The sequence below is a fragment of the Rhinolophus ferrumequinum genome, chromosome 3 (genome assembly GCF_004115265.2).
Source record: "Rhinolophus ferrumequinum isolate MPI-CBG mRhiFer1 chromosome 3, mRhiFer1_v1.p, whole genome shotgun sequence".
Lineage (NCBI taxonomy): Eukaryota > Metazoa > Chordata > Mammalia > Chiroptera > Rhinolophidae > Rhinolophus > Rhinolophus ferrumequinum.
This window is the reverse complement of record NC_046286.1, coordinates 100,089,779-100,114,247: the sequence shown is the minus strand read 5'-3', so window position 1 is coordinate 100,114,247 and position 24,469 is coordinate 100,089,779. Positions and strand designations below refer to the sequence as shown.

Genomic DNA, 24,469 nt, shown 5'->3' with positions numbered 1-24,469 from the left:
TGTAGAATAACCTTATTCTTAGAACATGCATGGTAAATATTTAAGGGTGATATGCCACAGCATCTACAACTTTCAAAAATAGTACCACAAAGAAATGTGTGTGGGTGCGAAGAGAAAAGGAGGGAAGGCGGGAGGGCGGGGAAGAGGGAGAGAGAGAGCACAAATATGGCAAAATGTTAGCTGTTAAATTTAAGAAGGGTATATTCTTTCAACTATTTTGTAACGCCTAAACGTGTGCATAATAAAAAGTTGGGGAAGATTACCCCAAATGTCACCTCTAAACTATCTAGACCAGGATTTGAAGGGGAAGAATCCATGGGTGGAATCCTATAAACTCTCCAAATTCTATGCGAAGTCACATTCATCACCATGGATGAATATGTGTACAGTTTTCCAGAGAAAGCGTTCCCAGTTTCCATCTGATATTCAAAGTGGTCTATAACTCCCCCAAAGGGTATATACATCATCACTCTAGAATGAAGAAAATACATGAGAAATAAGAAAAAAGCTGAACTTCAAACTCATTGCTTATGTTTTTTAAGGTAACAGGAAGCAGGGTAAAATCCCATTATCATCAGAACTATCTCAACAAGTGAGGAGGCGGTTTCATCCTGGAAGCTGCTGAACTCGACGCTAAGGGCAGCAGGGTGCCGGGACGGGAAGAGACACTGGCCTCGCAGTCCACACCTGGAGAGCGCAGACGTGCTGCTCTAAACATCAGCTCCCACGGTAATGTTTGTAATGGAATGATCGGGCATTCCATTACAAACAATAGCTTATCTCCATACTTTTCTCATTAATGCTTTTCAAACTATGAAAGAGATAATCCTTCTCCTTCTTAGGATTATTGTTTTTCCGTGTCTCAGTTCAAACCTGACCGACAAGAGTATCTATCCCATACCTCTCTTCTCAGTGTTACGTTCTCCCGAGGATCCTCAATGATTCAGTGGTCTACAACCTTTTGTTAACGAGTGAGCACTTTCCTTGAACAAAATCCAACTCATTATCCCTAAGTCTGGATCCCGTAAGGCAGTCATCGGGACAGAGGTTGTGCCCAAGCCACTCATGCGTCTTGCGGAGGGTCTAAGGAACCGAGCCCCGGGGCCTGGCTCAGAAGCTGCAGCCTATCACCACCGTCATGCCCATGACACCATGCTGCTGTCACCTCAGCCACCTTCTCCAGGACGCAGCACAGGGTGCTGTGGGTCTGTCTCCTCAATGGGCCCTGTGTACCTCAGAGGTGGGCGCCCAGTCTTCCTCACTGTGTCCCCAGCATCTCTGGGCCCAGTGCCTGCCACACTTCGGGTGTGTACTCTGCTGGGGGCGCTGGCTGGCACGGCTTATGAGGGAGACTGTGACATGAGCCTCACAGTTCCATCCGCCAAGGCGAGGGAAGAACGTGAAGCCACAACTACTACTTATATATGTTTAAGTGATTTCACATCTGTTCCTTCATTGGATCATTACAAAAGCCCTGGGAATTAGGCAGGAAGTAATTCACACCCCTTGTCACAGAGGAGGAAACTGCAGGGAGAGGTTAAGTGCCCATGCAAGGTTACTTAATGGACTGTGGCTTGCTTCTCTTTGAGGAGACTCTAGGGGCAATGAAAACCTCCAAAAATAAAAAGTTATAATATGAAAATCCAAATGTTCTATGTAGATACATGCATATGCTACTGGATAATTAGTAGCCTTTGGGGGGAGAGGGGAAGAAACTTGGAGTTGAGAATATCTTTTTATAATTCTCACAATACTAATTTTGAGAAGAAACAGAAAAAGTATTGGCCATTTTTACTTGAAAAAAAAGGAAACAGGAAACATACAATGACTAGAGGAAGGCAAAAAAAAAAAGTGGCTCAAAAATAAAAGTTATAGTTCCATATTAAAGCGCTCGCTTTTACCAATATACACTACAACCTCGGCTATGAAATGTTGCGGCATTTTATGGATTCTGCTGTACTTGGAAAACACAAGTTTTATATTTACAAAGGTTTTTTGTATATTTAAAAAATGAGTTATCAATATGTAATTTTATTAGTTATTACATATTGTTTTATCATGAAAGTAGAATAGGCACATTGAAGAAAATTTTAAAATTACATTTTAAAAAATGACCCAGAAGCTCATCATAAAATAACAACCTACTTATGGCGTTCTGATTTATTTCCTTCCAGTTCTGTATACTACACAGATGGGTTTTTTTCCAGCTGTTTTATGATGTGGTAATTGTACCACATGAACCACTTCGTATCCTGAATTTTCCCCTTAACATAGTATCATAGGAGCTGTTCCAGATTATTACAACCACCTTTGTAACCACAGTGTATAATATACGGAACTACTATGCAGTATTTTAAATGGTTACACCACAGTTTACTTAGCAGTTCTATTTTTAGACAAGCAGGCTGCTGCAAAATGTTTACTAGCATAAATAATGCTTTAATGAAGAACTTTTCTTCCCTTTGTTTCTTTTAGATAAATTCCTAAAGTATGTTACCAGGTCAAAGTGGACAATTTTTAAGACTTTTGACATACTCTATACCAAACTGCTTCTCCAAAGGTCTAATGCACATTATTACCAGCAACGAATGAGAATGCTTATTTGACTGTAGTCTTATCAATAATCAGTAAAATCACCTGTGCCAGTTTATTACTACTTTTTGCTAACAATTGAAAATATATGCTCACTATGCTATTTTATATTTTTTGCCTGAGAATGAATAGTCTTCCACCATATGACTACTGACTAATTGAACTTCTTTTGTAAGTTATTATTTATGTCTATTATCCATTTATCAATTGGCTATCTATGTAGATTTAAAACTAAATTTGCATGAACATTTTCTACAATTAAAATGTTAACCGAACGTTTACCATAATGGTGGGAAATATTATTTCTCCAATCTATGGTTCACTTCAAATTTTTGTTTTCATTTTTCCCTGGATACTGCCATTGTTCTTTTCCTTTGTGACTCTTTAGGAAGCTTTGGAGCCAGCTCCTCCACGCTGTCCCCATGCCCCCTGTGTGACAGTCTTTAACACATTTCCTCCTCAGCTCTCATGGTTTTAGCACTACACACCCATATTCAAGAGGCATTACCTGTTGGTCATCAGGAGTCCATATGCCACACGTGATTTGACTTTCCAAGTTGATCTCAGATGACCAGTGTCTTTGTCCACTGACAGAGCCGACCAGGACAAACCCATCTCGATAAGAAATAAGTGCTTGAGTCCCATCGTGGCTCCATGTGAAATCACTCACCTTTGAGACACACACAGACAAAAGGGGTCAATTTGTAACCTGGAAGGTAAAGCACGTTTACCAAAGACTAGATATAGTCATTAACTTAGCCTCTGGCTAAGATCGAGATGGCTTTAAAGAGAATATAAATATAAATATATAAAATTTATATGTATCATAGCAACATCCTATAAAAGACATTATTTGAAAAGCATGCGTCAGTGCCTCACACACATGAATGAACCTCGTAACAACCATCTGTGGGAGGTATTATCACGCCCATTTTACAGAGGAAATAGGCAGGGGGCTAAGTAATTTATCATCGGTTACACACACTTGGCAAAAGGCACAGCCACGAATAATGCTAGGCTGTGTGGCTCCAGCAAGTTCTATGTCCTCTCACTTATGGTGGGCGAGTAACATTCTCCATCAATGGTCACTATTATCAAAATAGTAAAGCTCTCAGTTTCTTATCAGTCTTGCTAACAATATTTTCTCAATAAAAATGAAAAAAAATCTAACTGGAAAACATTGCTTATACTTGGAAGTTGAGTTTTGTCAAATGCATTAATTGCATCTATTCAAATAACCATATCTTTTTTCTCTTTTAATCTATATTACAGTGAATTACTTCTATCAATTTCCCAAAACTACCCTTGTATGCTTTAGAAGCAGCTCAACTTGGCAGTGAAGTATTGTCTTTTACACACACAGTTGATTTGCTAATGTGTTTGGAATTTCTACGTCTGTATTCATGAGTGAAACAGATCTATGATTTCCTTTTATGTAATGTCTTTGTCTGAATTTCTCAGGATTATGCTGACGTCTCAGAATGAGTTGGAGAGTAGGCCCTTTCCCCCCACTACCTGGAAGAACCTGTATAAGCTGGGATGCCCTGTTCTTGAAAGGTTGGTAGAATATGCCTGTAAAACCATCTGGCTCTGAATTGTTTTGTGGGAAGATTTTAAACCATAAATTGCTTCAATTTATGTCATAGGTAGACTAGCAGTCAAGCTTTCAAGATTTTTATTTCTTCTTGAGTCAGCTCTTTTAAAATTTTTTAAGGAATTTGTCCAGTTCATGTAAGTTTTCAAAACTGCTGGCAAATAGTTGTTGGTTATATTTATTAGCCTTTTAAAATTAAAGTTTATGTAAGTAGAGTTTATATACAATAAACAAAAAGTTCCCCTTGGAAGTCATTCCCTTACCCTCAGTCTTGGTCCAAGGCAGCCAGTGATCTGATTTCTGTCAGGTTGCTTGTTCTAGAATTTCACGTGAATGGAACCATACAGTATGTTTACTTTTGTGTATGGCTGCTTTCACTCCATATAATGGTTATATATGGTCATTCCTTTTTACAGATGAGTAATATTTCATTGTATGAATACACAATTTATCTGCCTAAGTTGCCGGACATTTAGGTCGTTCCCAGTATTTGGCTGTTATAAACATCCCAGTATTTGGCTGTTATGAACATCCATGTGCAAGACCTTTTGTGGACACATTTCTCTTGAGTAAATAACTGTTTGGAATTATTTATTCAGTAATTCCGGGAGTGGAATTGCTGGGTCACATGGTAAGCATATATTTAACTGCACAAGAAATTACCAAACTGTTTTCAAAGTGGTTATATGATTTTACACTCCCATCAGCAGTATATTAGAGTACTCGTAGGTCCACACCTCACCAACACTTGGTGCCCTAAACAGGGGCACCAAGTGCCCTAAAACAGGGGTTCGCAAACTATGGCCAGTGGGCCGAATCTGTCCTGCCACTGATATTTGCATAGCCTATTCTATTTGCATAGAATGGTATAAAATGGTTTGAGAAAAAAATGAATAGAAGAATCGTATTTTGTTATATGTGAAATTATACCAAATTCAAATTTTAGTGTTCACAAATAAGGTTTTCAATTTCACCAATAAAAGTTTTCTGGAAATCCATTTTCTTTCTTGTTATACAGTATTTTCATAATAGCCTCCATTTTGGCTCCTAGTCCACAAAGCCTTAAATATTTACTATTTGCCACTTCACAGAAAAAGTCTGTGCAACCCTAGAACAGGATCACTTTTTGTAAATGTTCTATGTGTGTTTGAGTAAAATGTATGTTCGTTAATTGGTGGATTCAGATCTATAAATGTCCATTTGGTCAAGCTGTTAACTGTGTTGTTCAGATCTTTTGTATCTTTGCTGATTTTTGTTTTTGTTGAAAACGTCTGAGTATATCAATGAAGTTATCAATTTCTCCTTTCAGTTTTGTCAATTTCCTCCATATATTTTGAGGCTATTATTAATAGGTGCACACATATTTAAAATGTTCTTGGTAAACTACAGCTGTTATCACCATGTGGTAATCCTTTATAAACCAAACACTGTTTTCTGTCTTTAAGCCTGTTTTCACTGATAGTAAAATTAACTACTTCATCTTTCTTTCTTCCTTGAGATTTGCCCAATATATCTTTTCCATCCTTTTACTTTAAATTTACATGTGTCCTTAAGTTTTAGGTGTGGTTCTTCATAGCACAGTCATGTGTTTAAATGTAATCTATTAAAGCATTATGTTTTGATTGGTGAATTTAGTCCATTTACATTTATTCTGATTACCGTTATATTTCTATCCTCTTAATTTACTTTTTCAGTTTGTACTGCTTTTTCTCTTCAATCTTTTCTAACTAAAAGAAAAAAATGTATACCCATAATCTTCACTATTGTTTATACTTAGAAATGTTCAACTTTCTTTAAAATTTGTGGCCTTACTGGATATATCATATTTCAGATAATAATAAAAGAACACACACCAAAAGGTCATGAACTTTTTGCTGTTTTCCCAGCAGGAGTTATGGGTTTATGTTTAATGTCTCCATCGTGACAACGGCAGTGATTTGTGAGACAGCTCTTGACCAGCTGGTCTGAGGTTACTGAAAATAAGTTGTTTCCTTAGGTGAACTACAAACTTCGGTTTCACTGAACTTATGTTTCAGCCAATTACACCATCCAGTTTTCCTTAAGAACTTAAAACATGTTTTCGAGACAACACACGAATTCTGCCATAAAATTGAAAAGCCCTTTCATTCTGCAAAGATAATGCTATTTATTTACATGTATTCTAACTCACTTACCTTGGAAAACATTCTACTAAAAGGAAAAATATCTTATTAGAGGACTAAAACATATAGTCAGTGTGAAGAATCTTCTCCAAGACATCACCAATCTTACAGTCACAAAAAAATGATAACAGGATGTTTACATGAACTAATTGGATTTGTTAAATTAGGGCAGCACAGAGTGATAATAATATACTACAATCGGAAAAATAAACCAGGGGAAACTGAGTACCAAGTGCTGTAAAGAAAATGAACAGAAAGCTCCCCCCCGCCCCCCGCTGGAGGCCCTTCAGGTGCAGAGGGCTGCCGTGCTCTTGGTTCAGGAAGAAGCGTTCTCATACAGGGATTAATTGAAACTGAGCAGCAGCCTGTACTGTCCATTGCCTGAGGCAGCATTTTATCAGACCATCCTTGGTGACTGATACTATAAAACAATGCACGCACTGTTCCAGACTCATTTTTGAAATAAGACTCAATCATTTCCTGAAAAAGAAATTGCTACAGCATCACCTCACTTTTATCAGATGTTTGATTACTTTGTCTCAGTGAAAGAGGCATGTTACATAACAAGGATCACCTGTCATTTCTTCGAAAAAGTGTTATTTTTCTCTGTGCAGATTTCAAGGATGTTCCTCTTCCACGCCACACAACTGTCCTTCTTGCCACCGGACATGGCTTCCGGTGCACAGACACTGCTCCTTGGACCAGTGATTCATCACCACTAGAGTGTGATGCTTTTTACTTAGGGACGATCTGACTCCCACACTATTAAATCTACCAAACCTCCCTCAAATGTAGGCATTTAATGATGACAACTGCCCAGAGGTGTGTAGACTCAGAGTTCCACGAAGTAAAATTATATAAAAATATGAATCAGGTCACAGGATACAGTGATTACTTTGGTAGCACCCGGCAGGCACAGGCATTTGTGAGAGTCTAGGTGCTTCTAGAAGTTCTATGGTCCATGTAAGCTCATTCACCTCCACATCTGAATTCATCCTCCCTTTTATTTTTGAACATGTCTGTTTCAAAATGTGTTTTGAAACACATTTTGAAACAAGAATTTTGTTTGCATCAAATTCTAAATCACAAGAAAAGCTGAGGAAAACGGTGGTGGTGGAGATCACACTGCTGCTATATGGAGATGACAAAGAGGATTCCTCCTCAGAGAGGCTGCCTGTCAGGAGAAAATGTGTGGTAGTAGCTTCACTTGGCTGCTGAGGCAGGACTCTCTAATGGTTATGAAGCCTGAACTCTTTTGTATAATGTTGACCTGTAACAGATAGATAGCCAGATGGTTTTATTCAGGAACAGCAAAGAATTGCAATTAGGTACATGCGGTCTAAAGGTGAACAACGCACAAGTCCAGAGAAACAAAGGAGAGAAATGCTCTTTTATGGACTTGGGAGGGGCTTTGGTAAATGAAGAGTTCATTGGAGGAAACTGGAACTTCAAAGTTTAGTGACTTTTCATTGGCTGAGTTCTGGCGGTCTCCCATTGGCTGCGCTGTTACTGGGCAAGGAAGAATCTTTCCTTCCTTCTGCTGAGGTAATAAAGTAGTATCACTTCCTGTCAGAGATGCCAGGTCTGTCTCTTCCTGTGGGGTCAGTGGTCTGCGTTGAGGGACACATACTCATACATGAAGAGTTCTTTCTTCCAGACTGTCAACTCCATTTTAAATGAGGTTTCTGTTTATTGATTTTCACATTACCCCATTTTGATCAAGATCTCTCACCAAACGCCTCAGTGATCAAGAGTCAGGTTTTTCTGGATTCAGTGGCCTTTTGTCCCTTGACTCCAGGAAGGACCTTTCCTGGGTGTCATGTACCATGTCGGGGGAAAAGTGCATAGATCGGAAACCTGTGGTCACATTTGAGTAACAAAGAAGGGTAGGAGGGAGATCTCTCAGCGTCTCCCATCTCAAGTCTGTATCTTAGAACAGTGAATGCAGCAAAGGTACACTCAAAACTGAAAAAATTAAATAAGCACTTGGGAAGACGCAACGCAGGAATAAAACATGAAGCAACTAAATAGTATTGTCATCTCAAAAGAAACTCTTTGGAACAGTACATCTTATCAATATATTACGAATATATGCATTTCTGCTAAAAGGGAAAACAGTTTCTTGTCTGGGAATAAGGCAGTGTAATAGAGCATTTTGGACTCAAACTTAGTTCAAATTTTGACTTTCACACCCATGGACTTTCTTGGGCAAGTTACTGAACCTTCCTGACCGGGGTTTTTTTTGTTTTGTTTTTTTTCCTTTCTATTAACTGAGAATAACATCTTCCAAATAGGGTTCCTATGGCGACTGAGAGGTAACACATGAAAAAGCCAAGCACTGAGTTGGCATTCGAGCTCCCCTTCATTTTCTTTCTCTGAATAATGCTTTAAAGACCTCCTGCTGTCCAACTAAAGACATGTCACCTGATCACTGGGACTTTCTAAGGAGTAAGAGTTCATACTTCAGTGGAATTACAGCACTTTAGAGACCTTTATGGGCGAATTCAGAGAAGTCTCCACTTTACAGAAAGCCATGAAGAGTTGCTGCCTCAAGATCTGAAGCTGGTCTTTGGTGATGACATTATGGCTACTGTTTTAGGGTAGGTAGGCTCTGTGCTTGGGGACTATGAGGTAATAGCACCTCATAATTCTACAGACACTATAACAACATGTGGAGACAACTATCACGTGCAGTCAGTGCTATAAGCACTTTCCCTATTTCATCTTATTTAATCCTCCCAATGACCCTCTGAGGCAGGTACCATTAGACGTTACAGATGGGGAAACTGAGGCACAGAGAAGCTAAGTACTTCCCATCAAGAAGTCATAGAGTGAGACTGTTGGCCTGTGGTCTGACTCTAGAGCTCATGCTCTTGACCGCAACATCGACTACCCCCCACCCGGCCCCCGCGACGTGACATGAACTTCTCAGTCACGGAGAGTTCCACACCTGCAGCTCTATTTAGAAGGCTCATTAGTAGTCACAGGTTAGGTTCTATTGCTTCTGTTTTCACTCGACGGAAGCATACAGGAAACAGATAAGACCTTTTCAGAGTCAGTCAAAATGATTACATTTATCCTACCAACGAAATAAATTTACAAAGAAAGAAAATTCTGTTTTTACCCAGAGATAGATTTGTCTTCTGTGATGACATCTCACAAAGATCCTCAGTGTGCTACTAATAACTGCTAATAAGATCTTCATTCCTTGCAGTTTTATGTCACTTCACTGGTCTGTATCTTTCAAACTTGGGGAGTTCACAGCTTATTTAAGCAACAGATGGGAGAGGATGAGAATCCTTTCTTTAGAAATGTATAGAGGCAGGCAGAGGGACCCCACCTTAGAGAGTAAAATAGTCTAAGAAATCCCTCATTAATAAAGGTCTCCTGAGGACTGGGTTCTGAGCCTCACTGCTGTTAAATCCCTGGGATGGGACATGTGTCCTGAAACACATGAGGAGAGGCGCTCCATGCAGACCACCCTCCCGCGTGGAAGAGCAGAGGTGTCCCGTAAGGCGGAAGGATCTATGAAGCTGGTTTTTAAATAGCACAGCTAAGCAGGGTGTCCCTGGAGCATTTGTTTTCCTCAGAGCAGAGACAAATTTGTGTCAGAAAGGAAGAGCTGAGGGATGACAACAGCTAATTGAAACCTGGTAGAAGAAAGTGTTAAAAAGCTCAGTTTGGTGAGTGAGGTTGTGAGAAACAGGTAGAACTCCCTGTGAGGGAACCATGCAGATTACGTCACAGGGAAAATACCTTTCAGAAGGGAGCAAAAAAGTGACATGCCAGAAGCACTACAGAGGATCCGAATTTAACATATAATCACAACACTGGTAAAAACTGATTTCGCAGATTTAATTAAAGCTTAAAACTTGGAGAGTTCTCACAACAGCAGCATAGTTGAGGAGAAAGAAGTATGATCTTTCTCTTTTCATCTAGTGATATACTCATGAGGAATGAAAAGCAGGGTTCTAGTTTCATTTATTTCTACTCCACCTATTTCTGGAAAGTTTTCCTTCACCCTGGAACACGAGGCCTGCCTTGTATTCCCGCCCACTCACCTGAGCCCCTCGGTCGTTGACCAGTTCCACGGACCATCTTCCTTCATACTGAATCCACACAAATATCCCTCCATCCGCATCACACGTGGCCAGCTTCTGGTACGGCTCATTCCACCTCACCAGCACAACCTAGAAAACAACCACGAAGATATTTACCACAGGGAATGAACCAGGATTACATGGATCAGAATTACGCCGACAAAGAGATCAAACTCCAGGACTAACCAGAACGAACGCATGGTCAGAGGAAAAGACCGGGGGAGGCTGTGAGGACCAGTGGAAGGGACACGGCACAGCCCACACATGGCAGTGTCACAGGGAACCAGACCCACAAGACATGGCTTCCTGACGAACAGCAGACACCTGAGCAAACGATAAATTATAACACGAAAATACCCACTGTTAAAAAAACAGAGAAAGGGCCGAGAGCCCATCTGTACCCTGCCTTGCCTCTCACAAGGGTAAAGATCTCTCATCTGACGGTTCTGTGTGATGGGAAAACAATTTTCACAAAATCTATTCGGTATTTGAATCAGGGTATTATTTATTTAACACAGAAAGCTGAAAGCATGGGGCCTATTTAATTTCATTTTCATCCCAAAGGGAAATTTTCTGTATCTTTTCTAGACACTTATTTCTGAGTAGTTCAGCATCTAAACATGGCCAACTTGGAAAACACACACATTTGAAATATCTAAGTTGTTTAGAATTTATCACAAAGGAAATATAAAGAAATGATAAGCTTTAAAATGTGTGAGTATAATAACTTAATTTTAAATATGAAAAATTCTGAGCCCGGATAATCACTTCCATCTTTCTCAACTATCACGCCCTCCTGTAAAGGTGAATCCTCTAGTAGGTGGTTTGTGGGATTAGGTAAATGCCTGAGGACAGTCGTCATGGAGCCCAGCAAAACCTGTAGGACATAGGCTATGAAGTGAGCCCAGGAGCACAGGAGCCACAAAACCAACAGCCCGTGTTTGCTGTGGAGAATGCTCCCCGAGTGTCACCAGCCTGGCCGGTGCTGGTGTTTCATCCCGTCAGACATTCAGCTTGTACTTACTTGGCTCATGCTATGTGACACTGTGGCCAGTATGGAGCAGAGATGATCTGGTCCCGCTCTTGGGGAAAGTCTGACTGGAAGCCAGAACATCCAGGTATGTGGTCATGTACTGGTGAGTGTCTGTCAAACTAGGACTGTCATTAGCCAGCAAGAGCACGCCTGCAATTCGTAAGAAAAATCTGAATCCCGTCTCCTCCTAGGACTTTGTGCGTAATAAACTCATAACCCTCGTGGATGTGTGGCACCTGTGGAAATGGTTTCCAAATTCTAACTTACACAGTTGACCCTTGAACAATGTTGGGTTAGAGGCACTGAGCCCATCTGTCTGTAACTTCTGACTCCTCAAAAACTTAACTGCAGCCGTCCCTCAGTACACACAGGGGACAGGTGCCACCCCTGTGAATACGAAAACCCATGGATGCTCGAGTCCCCTATATAAAATGGCATAGATCAATGCATACAGTCTGCAGTTGGTTGAATCCGTGGATGCAAAGCCTGGGGATACAGAGAGCTGACTGTACATTTACTGGAAATCATCTGCATATAAGTAAGCTGCGTATTTCAAACCCATGTAGTTCAAGGGTCAGCTGTCTTCTAAACTAGCAAGTGGGGCCAATGAGATTGTTAAGGACCTCCAAAATGCCCTGACCCCTCCTTACGTCCATCTGTGTCCAAAACACAGACCAAAGTAGAAGCCCCGTCACTTCTCAAAGTTATACCATGGGCACACCTGATTTTAGGTCGTGAAGCTTGTTTTCAAGGCACCGGGGAGATAGGAGCAGCCCCTAACCTTGGTGTGCCACACACATGGTGGTATTAGCCGTAGTTGCAAGATGCATAATAAACTCCTCAAATTTTCCATGAGGAAATTGTTACCCACTTACAAGGTAAGGATAGTGTAGTTCTTTTTTAAAACTCTGCAAAAATCAAAGAGAGCTGTGAGGTTGCAATCTTGAGACAAGGCAATCACTAGTCAAATCTAGCGAGGCGATGGCTCCCATGCCAAAGGTAACTTCCGTGGATGCAGACACCAACAAACCCTGCAGCCCTGTCTGGCTTTCTCCCTCTGCTGAGACAAGCGCTTTCCTCTGCTGTGAATGTGCAGGTGCAGGCTGACCCCCTCCGCTGCTTGAGGAAATGCTCCCCTCTGAATACTGACACATGGTCATTTTGGACATATTGTGCCAAACAGTTATACATAATTAGAAGCTATGATCCTCATTCAGTTATATCTTTGAACTATAAAAGGTTACTGAAAGGATTTAAAGCAGGTTATTTTCAACTCCCAAAGGCACGTTAACAACAGCTAATAGTAACTGCTCATCTATTACAAGCCATTAGGTGTTGAGGGCAGATGTTAGGCCTTCTTTGTCCGCCCAGAGCTCAGTGCACTACGTGGACCTACTAGTGCTCGAGCTGCAATTAGAGAGTTGTGAACACACACTGGAGGGCCCTCTACTCAAGTGGATGAGGGGGAACAAATTCAGATTCAGTTTTTTAAGTCTAGTTTTTAAAATTCTCTATTTAAATTACTGATTTTTTAAAATAGTAAAACCAACACACCAACAAAAGCCTTTAAATGCATTGATTGCATCATAAAATTCAGAATTTCCAAATGGTCAATAAAAGCCAACTTCGTAAACTTCTTCCAGACCCAACGATGATTTGGCCGAGGCACCTCAATCCACAAAGGTGCATGCAGGTGGCCACAGTTTGGTCCTAAAAGCCACATATGCGATGTGTACGCCCACTGTCACTAACGGACGCCAGAATGGCTGCCACAGGACAGAATATGACCAATTACATGACATGCACTGCTGATCAGTTTTGGAATTATTTCCTTAACCCAGTGAACGATCATCTACTATGACCTTCCTTATAAAACAGTACCAATGACAAGGTACCTTATTTCAGAGTTTAGAGGTTAGTCACATTTCCTACACTTTCATGTTTTGGCTTGACCATCCATTGCCAGGAATGGCTGCCTATTTCGCTCACATCAATAAGCCCCTCTTCGTCATGGAAACAGCTGGCTGGCATGGTCACAGCATGACACAAACACGAAAGAGCAGAGGTAAAAAAATATTTTAAAGTTATTTCTAACGTTAAAGAGTTCTTGGTCTTAAGAGAACATAGTGGTAGTTGTTGGAAAACAGAAAGTTCCCAAACTCACTCTCATCTTTTTTAATTCCTCAGCAGCTGAGACGCAGCACTGAGTGGAAATGCAGTCCCCACTCACACACTTCTTTGCTGTGAGTTCTACCAGTACAACTGGATAGGTGGGCAGGCAGCTCCCCTAAATTAAAGAAATCTTTCTGGTGATTCTTGGTTTAAAAATAAAGTCAGACTGCTAATGCTGTCTCCCTGGATTAGCATTCTCATTTCCTCCCGTCTACAGAGCTTAGCTGCCCACCTTATCTCCCGGCAGCTTATTTCCTGCTCTCTGAGCCCTTGCAGTCTATCTGGCAGCGCCAGGACATACCAGGGCGTTGAGGAATTACCACCCAGCCGGCCAGCTGTGTTCTCAGTCGCCCAGATTCTGGGGCAGGGTGCTCAGCATGTGCCCAGACACTCTAAGGCAGAACTTTCTTTCCCTTTTAAAGGAAAATGGGGCTCAAGTTCCCACTGAGCACGAAAGCACCTCAGCTTTGGGGGGTCGGTTGAAGTGCATGTTTTTCTACTAAGAAGACAGAGGATCAGCTAAGCTTTGACCCGTGTCTAGGACTAGTCAAAACAACGCCAGCCTGTTACCCTCTCTAATGTAAGATGTTCTATCATGTTACGTTATTTGTATCAATAAACACTTATTAAAAGTAGAGGAATCTACACTAAAATATAGGGCAGGTCTGATGAAAGCGTATCGGGGCTGTACTCTAATGCCTAAATAAGTCACTTCGCTCCGGACACCTAGAATATTTTTAGGGAGAACAAAACAGTCAACCCACTCCAAGACGTTCGCCTTTTCAGGGAGAGCCCTTCAAATGGTGTTGATAAATATGAATTTCATTTATATTTTATAGAAATATACAGGAAACCACCTCAGTGAACAACCAGTATCACCAATATTCAGAAACATTTCCCTCAACCTAAAAAGAATATAATTCGAATGAATGCTAAATACACACAGCTCGAGTAATAAATCCCTATAAATGATTATTACCACTCAGTTCTTATACTGTAATTTATCAAATGAAACAGCAATAACTTCAATTGTACAAGAAAAATAAAAATGAGTGCCAGTTTAATTTTAGATACATTTAGTCATTTAAACAAAGAACCAAGAGCATCTTAAAACAGAGGCTGGAAGAAATTCAATGCGAACAGTGGTTTTCCAACTGGCGCCCGCCAGCAAGAAAGTCCCGGGAAGTGCGTGGCGGGAGTGCGGCTCTGGACCCGAGTCGTGGCCTCGCCGCTCCCAGCCTGGTCTGCCAGTGGGGAGACAGCAGCACGTCCCTCTAGTCTTGGGAGGAATATGAGAAAGCACCGTGCCAGGCACACAACAGTGCCAGGCACACAATAAACATTCAGCCAGCGAGAGCTCCGTCTTATTTATTTGTGAGCTAGAACTTCCAGAACCTAAGTCTGGTTTAGCACAGTATTACGTGTATGGTTTCCTCTTCTGTAATGTCAGATAAATGGTTTGAAAGTCAGTCCTTCATTCCAACCCACCTCCTGTCACTTGCACTCCACCCCCCAAACAATTCTATGCCTTAAAAATCAACAGCCCCACACACTTGCCGTCTGTCACCCTTGGCCTGGAACCCCCTCTGCCCCTTGGCACCGGGTGGTGAAGGTGACGGTCTAACACTCCCTCTTTCCAGCTGTGGCACATGCGACCACGCCCTGCACAACTCCCACAACGTTTCTGTTCCTTCCCAACCCGACAACTTCTCTGCTTTGCCCAGCACTACGCCAGGCACACAGCAGGCTCTTCCGATCTTTCTCAATTGCACTATTCCTGAAGGACAATTAACCATATTTCTGTAGAATTTTGTATTATTCTCTCTCAACAGTAACAGGTTAGAAATGGTTCAAATAAGGTTTTTCTTTGTGGGTGGGGTGGGAAGTAACAGCTTTATTGCGACAAAATTCACATATGATTCACCCATGTTAAAGGCATCAGTCAATGGCTTTTAGTAAATGTACTCACAGGGCTGCACAACCATCACATAAAATTTTAGAATGTCATCAACCCCCCAATATTCCCGCCAACCCCAGGAAGTCGCTAATCTTCTTTCTGTGTCTATGGATCTGCCTTTCTGTACATTTCACATACATGAAACCATACAATACGAGGCCTTTTGTGCTTGGCTTCTTTCACTCAGTTTAATGTTTTCAAGGCTTACCCCTGTTGCAGCCTGTATTACTTCCTTTACTCGGCCAAATAGCATGTCACTGTATGGATACACCACATTTTGTTTATACATTCAATGGATAAATTTTTGGGTGGTTTCCATCTTTTGGCTGTTATAAATAATACTGCTATGAACATTTGTGTACAAGTTTTCGTATGGACATGTTTTCATTTTCTTGGGTATATGCCTAGGAGTGGCATTCCTGGGTCAAATGGAACTTTTAAAGGAACTGCCAGGTTGTTTTCCAAAGTGGCTACATCAATGTATATTCCCAGCAGCAACACTGAAGGGTCTGATTTCTCCACACCCTCACCCACACTTGCTGTTACCTGTCTTTTTTATTACAGCCATCCTAGTGGGTGTGAGTGGCTTTGACTTGCATTTCCCTGATGACTAATGGTGTTGAGCATCTTTTCAAATGCTTTTTGGGCAACTGTATATCTTTTTTTTTGAGAAATGTCTATCCAGATCTTCCTCCCCCTTTTTAATTGGGTTATTTGTAGGAGTTTCTCTTCTTAAGCCCTTCTGAACACTGACTATATCTGAGAAAAACTTTAGCTTTTATTTCCACGTGATTTATTTCTCTCATTTAAATGTTCACAAATTCAGTCCTCATTCATTCATTCATTCATTCAATTTACTGATAAGAACTCTTATTACAGAAGGAAATTGTCCAGAGACAACAAAGGAATTCAGAAAACACAGGTCGGTGTCAGAGCCCTGGAACCCAGGGACCACAGTGCCTCCAAATGGTTCTGAACCCGAATGTGTTGGGGGGTGACTTTCTCAGTGCCAGCTTCTCTAGGACACGTTCCAGGAAACTCAGAGCTACGCATTCCTTCCTGATGTTTTCCAAACCTTCTTACTGGATGACGTTTACATTATCAGCCAGGGCCGAGTTAGGAACAAAGAACTCTACCAAGCCTCGTGATATGAATGCAAAACTCTCATTCCTAGCCTTCTCCTCTGCTGAGTGGCAGCAAATCTTCCACTAAAGCAATATATAAAATGCTCTGGAATAACTACGTTGAAAATCCACTCTGTAGGAAACCAACAGTAATACCTTCATTTCCTGACCATTTAGAGCCCCTGTACTGTGCACACCTCAAAATCCAGGGAAATAACACTCCCTGTGAGTCTAACTTTGATCTTTCTCCATTCTAGCGCAGTTGCTGTCTCATGAGCAGACAGCTGACAGCAAAGTATTTTCAACCACAAACACCGTTCACTGAGGTTACCGAGCACCTTATCAAGATAAAGCATGTTTTCTCCATCAACTCTTCCCACTGACTCTTATATAAATGTTCTCTGGGTGTGACAGTACTTGTTGTTATTGGCTTTAGCCAATTTAGAGCTGACGTGACTTTGCCAGGTTGTTTTCCAAAGTGACTGCTGCCTAAATCCAAACTACTCAACATTGCCAGACTTTAAAATGTTTTTGTGATCTAATAGGTATAAAATCATTTCATATTTTGCTTCTCACTTTTCTTTATCTTCATAGACCTTTATATTCTTTTCAGTTTGGAATGTTTGTTACATGCTGTGCTAAGACACACCGAGGTTTTTCCTTCTGCGTCTGCTGCACGTGCTTCAGGAAATGATTCCTCAGTTCCATCCCGTGCGTCACCAACTCTGCCCCCTTCATGGTTTCCTCCAAGAGCACATCAGAGCCATGGATGCCGTGATGAAGAAGCCCCTGCAGCACAGCCGACATGAGGCCCTCCGAGGGTTGAAAATACAGGAGGCGCAGACGATATACTGCAATATACTGCAGACGGGGGTCCCAGAGGAAGGGGACAGATTATGGAAGGTAGCTGATTATGGAAGGCCAAGAGATCAGACCAAGTGAGGGTAAAATCACGTAATTCCTAATGTCCTCTACACTCCTTTCTGCCAAGCTGCTTTGGCTGAAGGTGAACTGTGCAGGGCAGCGGGCGCGGGGCACCTTCAACACCAAGGCCGCAGATATCCATCTAAAAAGACGCGGCACAGTGCACAGCGCGGGCTGAGGGCGACAGCAGGGGCGGGCTGTCCGACCTGGGTCTGAGGGGGGCTTTCAAGTGGGCACGGGCTCGCCTTCCAGGCTCAGCTCCAATGTTACTTCCTCTGAGAAAACATCTCCAGCTCTCATAGGCGGAACTAACTGCTTCCTCCTCGGTGCTACCCAAGCCCTGGCCCGCCTTAGCCACTGCACGCCTCTGCAGACAGGGCCTCCTTTCTGACAGCCCACAGGCTCAGTGCAGGTTAGGGCTAAGAGGGGCATTCCAGGGGGGAAGGGGCACCCACAGAGGCAGCGCGATGTCTCCTGGGAAGGGAAATGTATGAGTAAGAGCTAACAGTTCCTAAGGCACTTTCCTCGCCTGGTGTTTTCAGTTAGGTTCCCTAAGTGCAGAGCCTCGAGTGGTTGACTGTGGCTTCTCCTGTGCTCACAGGACAAAGGCTGTAAGGGCGCAGGACAGGGCTGGGGCCTATGGGAAGGAAGGACGTGTCTGCTGGAGAGCAGCCCACACAGCCTAACCCCACAGGGAGCGCTAGTGCAGTAAATGCCCCGCAGACGTCCCAGTTTGTGGCAAGCAGCAGCCTTCTCTGCTCCCGTGTCAGCTGTGGCACTGGCTGCTGGCTGCTTGGCGGGAGTGGGGGTGGGACTGGGAAAGGGCACCGGGTGGCAGCTGTGAGCCCTTGCAGCCAGCACTCACAGCGTCCACCGCACGGGCTTCCAACACCCCTGGGTCTTGCCCTTGCTGGAGCTTCCCCTTCACCACTAAGTGCCGCAGATCTCAAAGGCTCCGTCCTGACCCTTCTCCTCGGTCTACACTGATTTCCTAATGATTGGGTCCAGTCTCGTCGTTAAATCCAGTGCTTAACCATCTGAACGTGGATGACTTCCCAATCCCAAGCTTCGGTCTCTTACTCTATCTCCCACCCAGTCTCTACCTGGACGCCTAACAGACTGCAGGCTCTAACGTCCCTGGGCTGCCCTCCCCAGGACGCACTGCTCGTCCCAGGGCTCTCTACCGTCAACACGACACCATCTGCCGCAGGAGTCAAGGCCGGCAAAGCACACTTCCCTCCCGGGCCCTCAGGTCCATCAGCTGGGTGGGGGACCGGTGTGGGTGTGGACAGTGCAGCCCCCCAGGCAAAGCAAGGCCTTACCCAGTCTGGTGCCATCCCCTGTGTGGTAATGAAAATCCCAGCATGTGCAAAAGAGATCCCCCTCTGCTTGCTCTTTACCACCCAGTTGTTGTAACAGTGGTACTAGACCCTGCGTGGTCTTTAGATACGAGCTTAACGCTCATAAAAAGTAATTTTCTTGCCTAAGTAGAAAGTAGAGGAGAACCTCTGAGAGGAATTTGTAAATGTGTTTGCAGACACTGATGCACTACATAAACCTTAGCTCTTGGCGTCATCCGAAGAGTAAGCAACTTTTTACACTTCTATAAACTTTACATTTTAGAAGAGTTTTAGATTTACAGAAGAATTGCAAAGATAGTACAGAGATCCCATGTGCCCACCTCCAGTCCAGGATAGTGACACTTTCCATGAGTGTGGTATATTTGTCACAATTCATAATAAGCCAATAGGGGTATATTATCCCTGACTAAAGTCCATCCTTTATTCTCATTTCCTTAGTTTTAATCCCACGTCCCTTTTCGGTACCAGGAGCCCATCTAGAATACCACACGTAATCGTCATGTCTCCTGAGGCCCCTCTTGACGTGACAGCTTTTCTGACTTTCCTTGTTTTGAGTGACCTTGGCAGTTTTGGGGACTCTGGGGCACTTTGGCGACTATCTCTATTGGGATTTATTTCTGACGTTTCCCTCATGATAGGCTGGAGCTACGGGTTTGGGGAAACAAGCAGTGTGAAGTGTCCTCATCACATCTTATCACTGACATGTCCTCTCAGCTTGACAACTCTGCTGAGATGGAATTTCCTCTCCTGGCGGAAGTGGCGTGCGTCAGGTTTCTTCCCTGTAACGCGTCTCCTTCTTCCCCTGTTCCACACTGTACTCTTTGGAATGACGTGAACACGAGCAGCCCACACTCCGGGGGAGGAGCATCTACATAAATTATAACTCTTCTGCCAGTGAGGTTTGCCTAGTCTCTTCCATTTATACATTTATTCATCAGTACAGACACATGGGTATGTATAGTTTGGGTATAACTCAATACTAGGTACTTCTGTCATTTTGTTGCTCAAATTGTTCCAATGTTGGCCATCAAGAGCCCTTTCGGTCGGGCTCCTGGTGTCCCTCTGACATACCACCCCCTTTCCTCATGTGTTTATCTTGTTTTTTGAGCACTACCTTACTTTCTGACACTATAAGATGCTCCAGACTCATCGTGCACATTTCTTGCTCCAGTCCTTGAATTAGACATTTCTCCAGAGCCCTGGTTCCTTTTATTGGAAAGTGGCATGAAAAAAACAAGATCTAGGCACTAGATCCAAGAAACCAAGATCTAGGCGTGCTGATTGCAACTAGCGTGAGTATATAGCTTTTGATATACAAAATCACCATGTTGTAAGATGAGCCTGGGACATCTCGTTATGCCAGAAGGCCAGACAGACACCAAAGGGCCGCCAGAACTAACCCGAAGGGGCTTCCACTGATCAAGGATGGGAAAACTGGAGCGCCAACTAGAACTAGAGCCAGGAATTGAGACAAGTATGCTAAAATCCATGAGTCATGATGGTCCTGAAAAATAAAATCTTCACTATTAATCTTTGAAGAATAGTATAGAAATTATTACTCTGCAAACTGATAAGCAAAGGGGAGGAAAGAAAACCCACATTTATCCTGCCATAATTTACAAACGGTACACCGCAGCAAGCAACACGGTAATTCATGAGGCAAAGTTTTTCTTGGTTGTATTTGTAATCCAGTTAATAAATAGAGAAGGAATGACAAAATTAGGATATCACCGTTTTGAAATTACTAATGAAACAAGGGCTGTAGGCAAAGATTTTCAATGTGTAAAATCATTAGGCAAAAGGTTGAAGGAGTGTAGTATGAAGGGATCAAACGAAGAAGCCCTAACTAACTGATCAAGTTTAACATCACAGAAAGGCAGATGATCATATAGTCCACCTCCTGATGAAAGTACATGATGCTACCCATTAACTGGTACCTAAACAATACCGCCCCCCCAATAAATCAAGCTTGAAGTCTCTAGACCCAAACAACTAGTTTACAAAAACTAATGAAGACAAAAAAACGTATTAAACAACATCCTGGAGATGTAATTGGGAAAATCCATGTATCCTACAGACTTTCTCATGTTTGGGGTTTCCTAATGCAAGGAAAACAATAGAGACGAGGAAACTAAAAATGAAAAGATTTAAAAAACATATCAACTTAATGTAATGCATGTAGTGGACCTGGTTTGGATCTGACTGTAGTGGACCTGGTTTGATAAAAACAAACCATTTTTCATTCTTTTCTAAAAGGCAGAAGGACCCTTCACTGCAGAAGACATACAGATGGCAAATAAGCACATGAAAAGATGTTCAACATCATTAGTTATCAGAAATGCTAACTAAAAGCACAGTGAAACAACTCTATATGTATCAGAATGGCTAACATTACCATGTGACAATACCTAGCACTGGTGTGTTCAAGTCCCAGCTTTTTTCAGTTGGTTCTTGTATCCCTCTGATATGAACAAAGGAAATATAATACCTGTTCCCCTGGTGTAAATTTCATAAATATTAAGTTAGGTCCAATGGTGTCTTCCAATAGGAAGGAAGGCTAACGGTCTTGATATCAGGAAACTGTGATTCATTTTATCTACACAGTACCAATAGAATTCTATCTGAGGCTTAAGGTTATCTTTCAGTTAGTATCCATCCACTCTTAAGATAATGTGCCAAGTAGAGCCTCTCAAAGAGGGACAGGAGAACATACAGAAACTAAGATTTGGGGGCAGGGCAGGAAGGATGTGTGGGATTTGGAAAAGCATATTAAGTATAATGGCTTTGATTTGCTTTTCACAAACTGTTATTGAAGTATAATACACAAGCTTTAATTGATTTTTAGTCATTTCCTTTGAAATTTCAAATAATATTAAAGGAGAATGTAAGAGTTTTATCAAAAACAGAAACGAGTTTTAAGAAACATTGGCTGCCATATAGAACTCAATGTTTCTTGTAAGATGTGATTCACACACATATTCAAAAAGCTCAAAACTAGTGTCATGTGTACCAATTCAATTAAAACACTGTATTACTATTTCCTTTTACTCGTATTTATAATAAAGAATTCTGAATAAAAAGCATTAACCCTATAAATAATTAGCAAATGATACTTTCCCTCCTTGCATTTAGATTTGATTTTAATTTGCAGTGGGGATCCCAACTCAAATCAACTGGTATACAGTGTTCATTTAAGCCAACAAATATGTTAGCTTCCACAATATAACTCATACATTGTATTTATTCTTGAATTTCGTAAAAAATCTTTTCCCTATCTCTACAATAAAGATAGAAAAGCATAAACTAAATTGCCGACCTACCATATTCACGGGTTTCAAGACCTGCCAGGGAGTATCATCTGTTTTTATCATCACACCTTGTTATCTAAGCCCCTGCTAAATCATCGTATTTATGATTCAAAATTTTTCCAATCTAAAAGAAGGGAGTCAACCTATACCTATAAAGAAATGGATAGACTACAAAAGGATCCAGTTCTCAAAAGGACCCCACAGCCTGGTACCTGGAGCAGGCACTATCACCTTCACTTTACAGAAAAGGAAACCGAGGTTAACAGGCCCCAAGAACTCAAGTACAAGAGGCAGAGTAAGGAACCAGGCACTTCCGTTCCTAGTCCAGTGTCTTGCTACTAAAAGATAAAGCAGGGCGGAATCGTTTGGTGACCTGTTTGTTTGGGAACACCTATTCATCCTGGGAACACGACTATATTTGGGAGGAATGCTCAAATTTTTAAAATTAGAAATTCCTAGTCTAGAAATTTTGACCATCTAAAATGAACTAAGAAAAATGTTCTGAGAAAACCAGAAAAAAATCTTGGGGCAGAATCAGAATTAGGGGATATAGGCACAAATTATTAAGAAGACTGATGGTTACTATGAAAGAGAACTTTCTATCAAGTCGTGCTATTAATGGAAGGGTTGTCTTCAAAAGGAACCTGGAACACTGAAAAGGTTTAAGCAGATGCCCGCCAGCAACTGCCAGGGGTGCCTGGAAGCGAACGACCTAAACAGGGGGTTTACTGGGTCAGAACTGGAGGACCTCCGCGTGGCCAGCCTACTCCAAAGACTACAAACTGAAATTCATGTCTCTCGACATCAGTCATGTTATGGCCTAAAAAACAAAGAGGCTGAACTTAAACTCTTAAGCATTTAAGCATCGATCTACTGCTAAACCTCCACTAAATTTGCTAAAGGGAAATTAAAATAGTTAACTTGGCTGTTTTGAAGAAATACTTATATTTTCAATATTATAATAATCTTGTCAACCAGATGTGGATGTTCATCAGCACTTACACTTAATCTACTATCTTAATTTTTAAGATGTTCCTCGTTAGCTCAGAGCAGTTAAGGTAGCAAGATTCTCAGCATCCTACCTCTTCGCCCAGCACATGGGGCATTTGGCCGGGAAACGGCACCGCCCCAAGTGCACTGCCACCACCTTTGACCCGCAGCCAAGTTTGTCCGTTACCAACTGAAGACAGAGCCTTAGCACAACCCAACTACCAGCCCAGCCCCAAGCTGGCCTCCCAGCTCAGTGAGCGAGCTGCAGGGCAGGCTCCGTTCTCAGCTGACCAAAGAAAACCAGAGTTCCAGGCTGAGCTGCAGCATTCTCTGCATCCTCGTTCTGTCTGATAAGTCAAGTTGGCCTAGATCATTTCTAAGCATCCTTCTAGCTCTAATATTTTGATACACTGGATCCTATCTGGTCAAGTACTAAGGTAATACAACGTGCCTATTCCTAAGTGCAAGATCCTGCAAAACTTACATACTCACCACCCAAGAAAAAAATCTACCACGTGGATCATAACATACCCTACTTTCCATTTCCTGTTGAATGGACTTATATGACACCTTAATCCAGATAAATATGTATTCATCCTCCTCTCTCTAAGAGCTAAGTTCCTCACATCGCCTTCCGATTCCATTTCCTGTCTCATCTTTGCACACACTAGTATCTTGTTTTCAAATGACTTCAGATGTCTGCATTTTGCATTTCATCTGTACCACAAACTCCCACAGGGAACACCCTTTTTCTCCCTTCTCTCCCCACATCACCAGCCCCTGCTCTTACACACCAACCAGGATTTCCTTAAGGAAAGTGACAGGTGCCCTCCCTCAATGACATCACGGATTGATCTTCAATACAGTCTGTGGATAGTTTTCCTAAAGGTTTGTCTCAACCAGAGAGCTTGCTCCTCAGAGCTCTGAGAACTGGCACTGCGTGCAGTCAGAGGAGGGTCCCTACGGCAGAGCTTCCCGACTTTCTCACTGGCAGCAGCATGAAGGAAGGCACAAGCCAACTGCTGCTGCCTGCTCAGTCTGCTGGCACACAGGTGGCAGAGCACATGCAGAGGACCAACTTCAATGTGCAAGCTACAGCTGAGCTGACCTCCTGTAGGAAGCTTTTCCTGCCCTGGTAACCTGCAGCCCTGC

At 42.2% G+C, this 24,469-nt stretch overlaps 1 protein-coding gene across 2 annotated transcripts in view; it reads right to left on the bottom strand.

The window, feature by feature from the left end:
• Nucleotides 1-24,469, bottom strand: part of TULP4 (TUB like protein 4) — a 199,032-nt gene that overhangs the window by 53,623 nt on the left and 120,940 nt on the right. For both annotated transcript variants that reach the window (XM_033098416.1, XM_033098412.1), the window contains 2 exons: nucleotides 10,410-10,538; nucleotides 3,101-3,262 (listed from right to left, as the gene is read on the bottom strand). In XM_033098416.1, coding sequence (XP_032954307.1) covers nucleotides 3,101-3,262; nucleotides 10,410-10,538 — 291 coding nt within the window. The remainder of the gene's footprint in view (nucleotides 1-3,100; nucleotides 3,263-10,409; nucleotides 10,539-24,469) is intronic.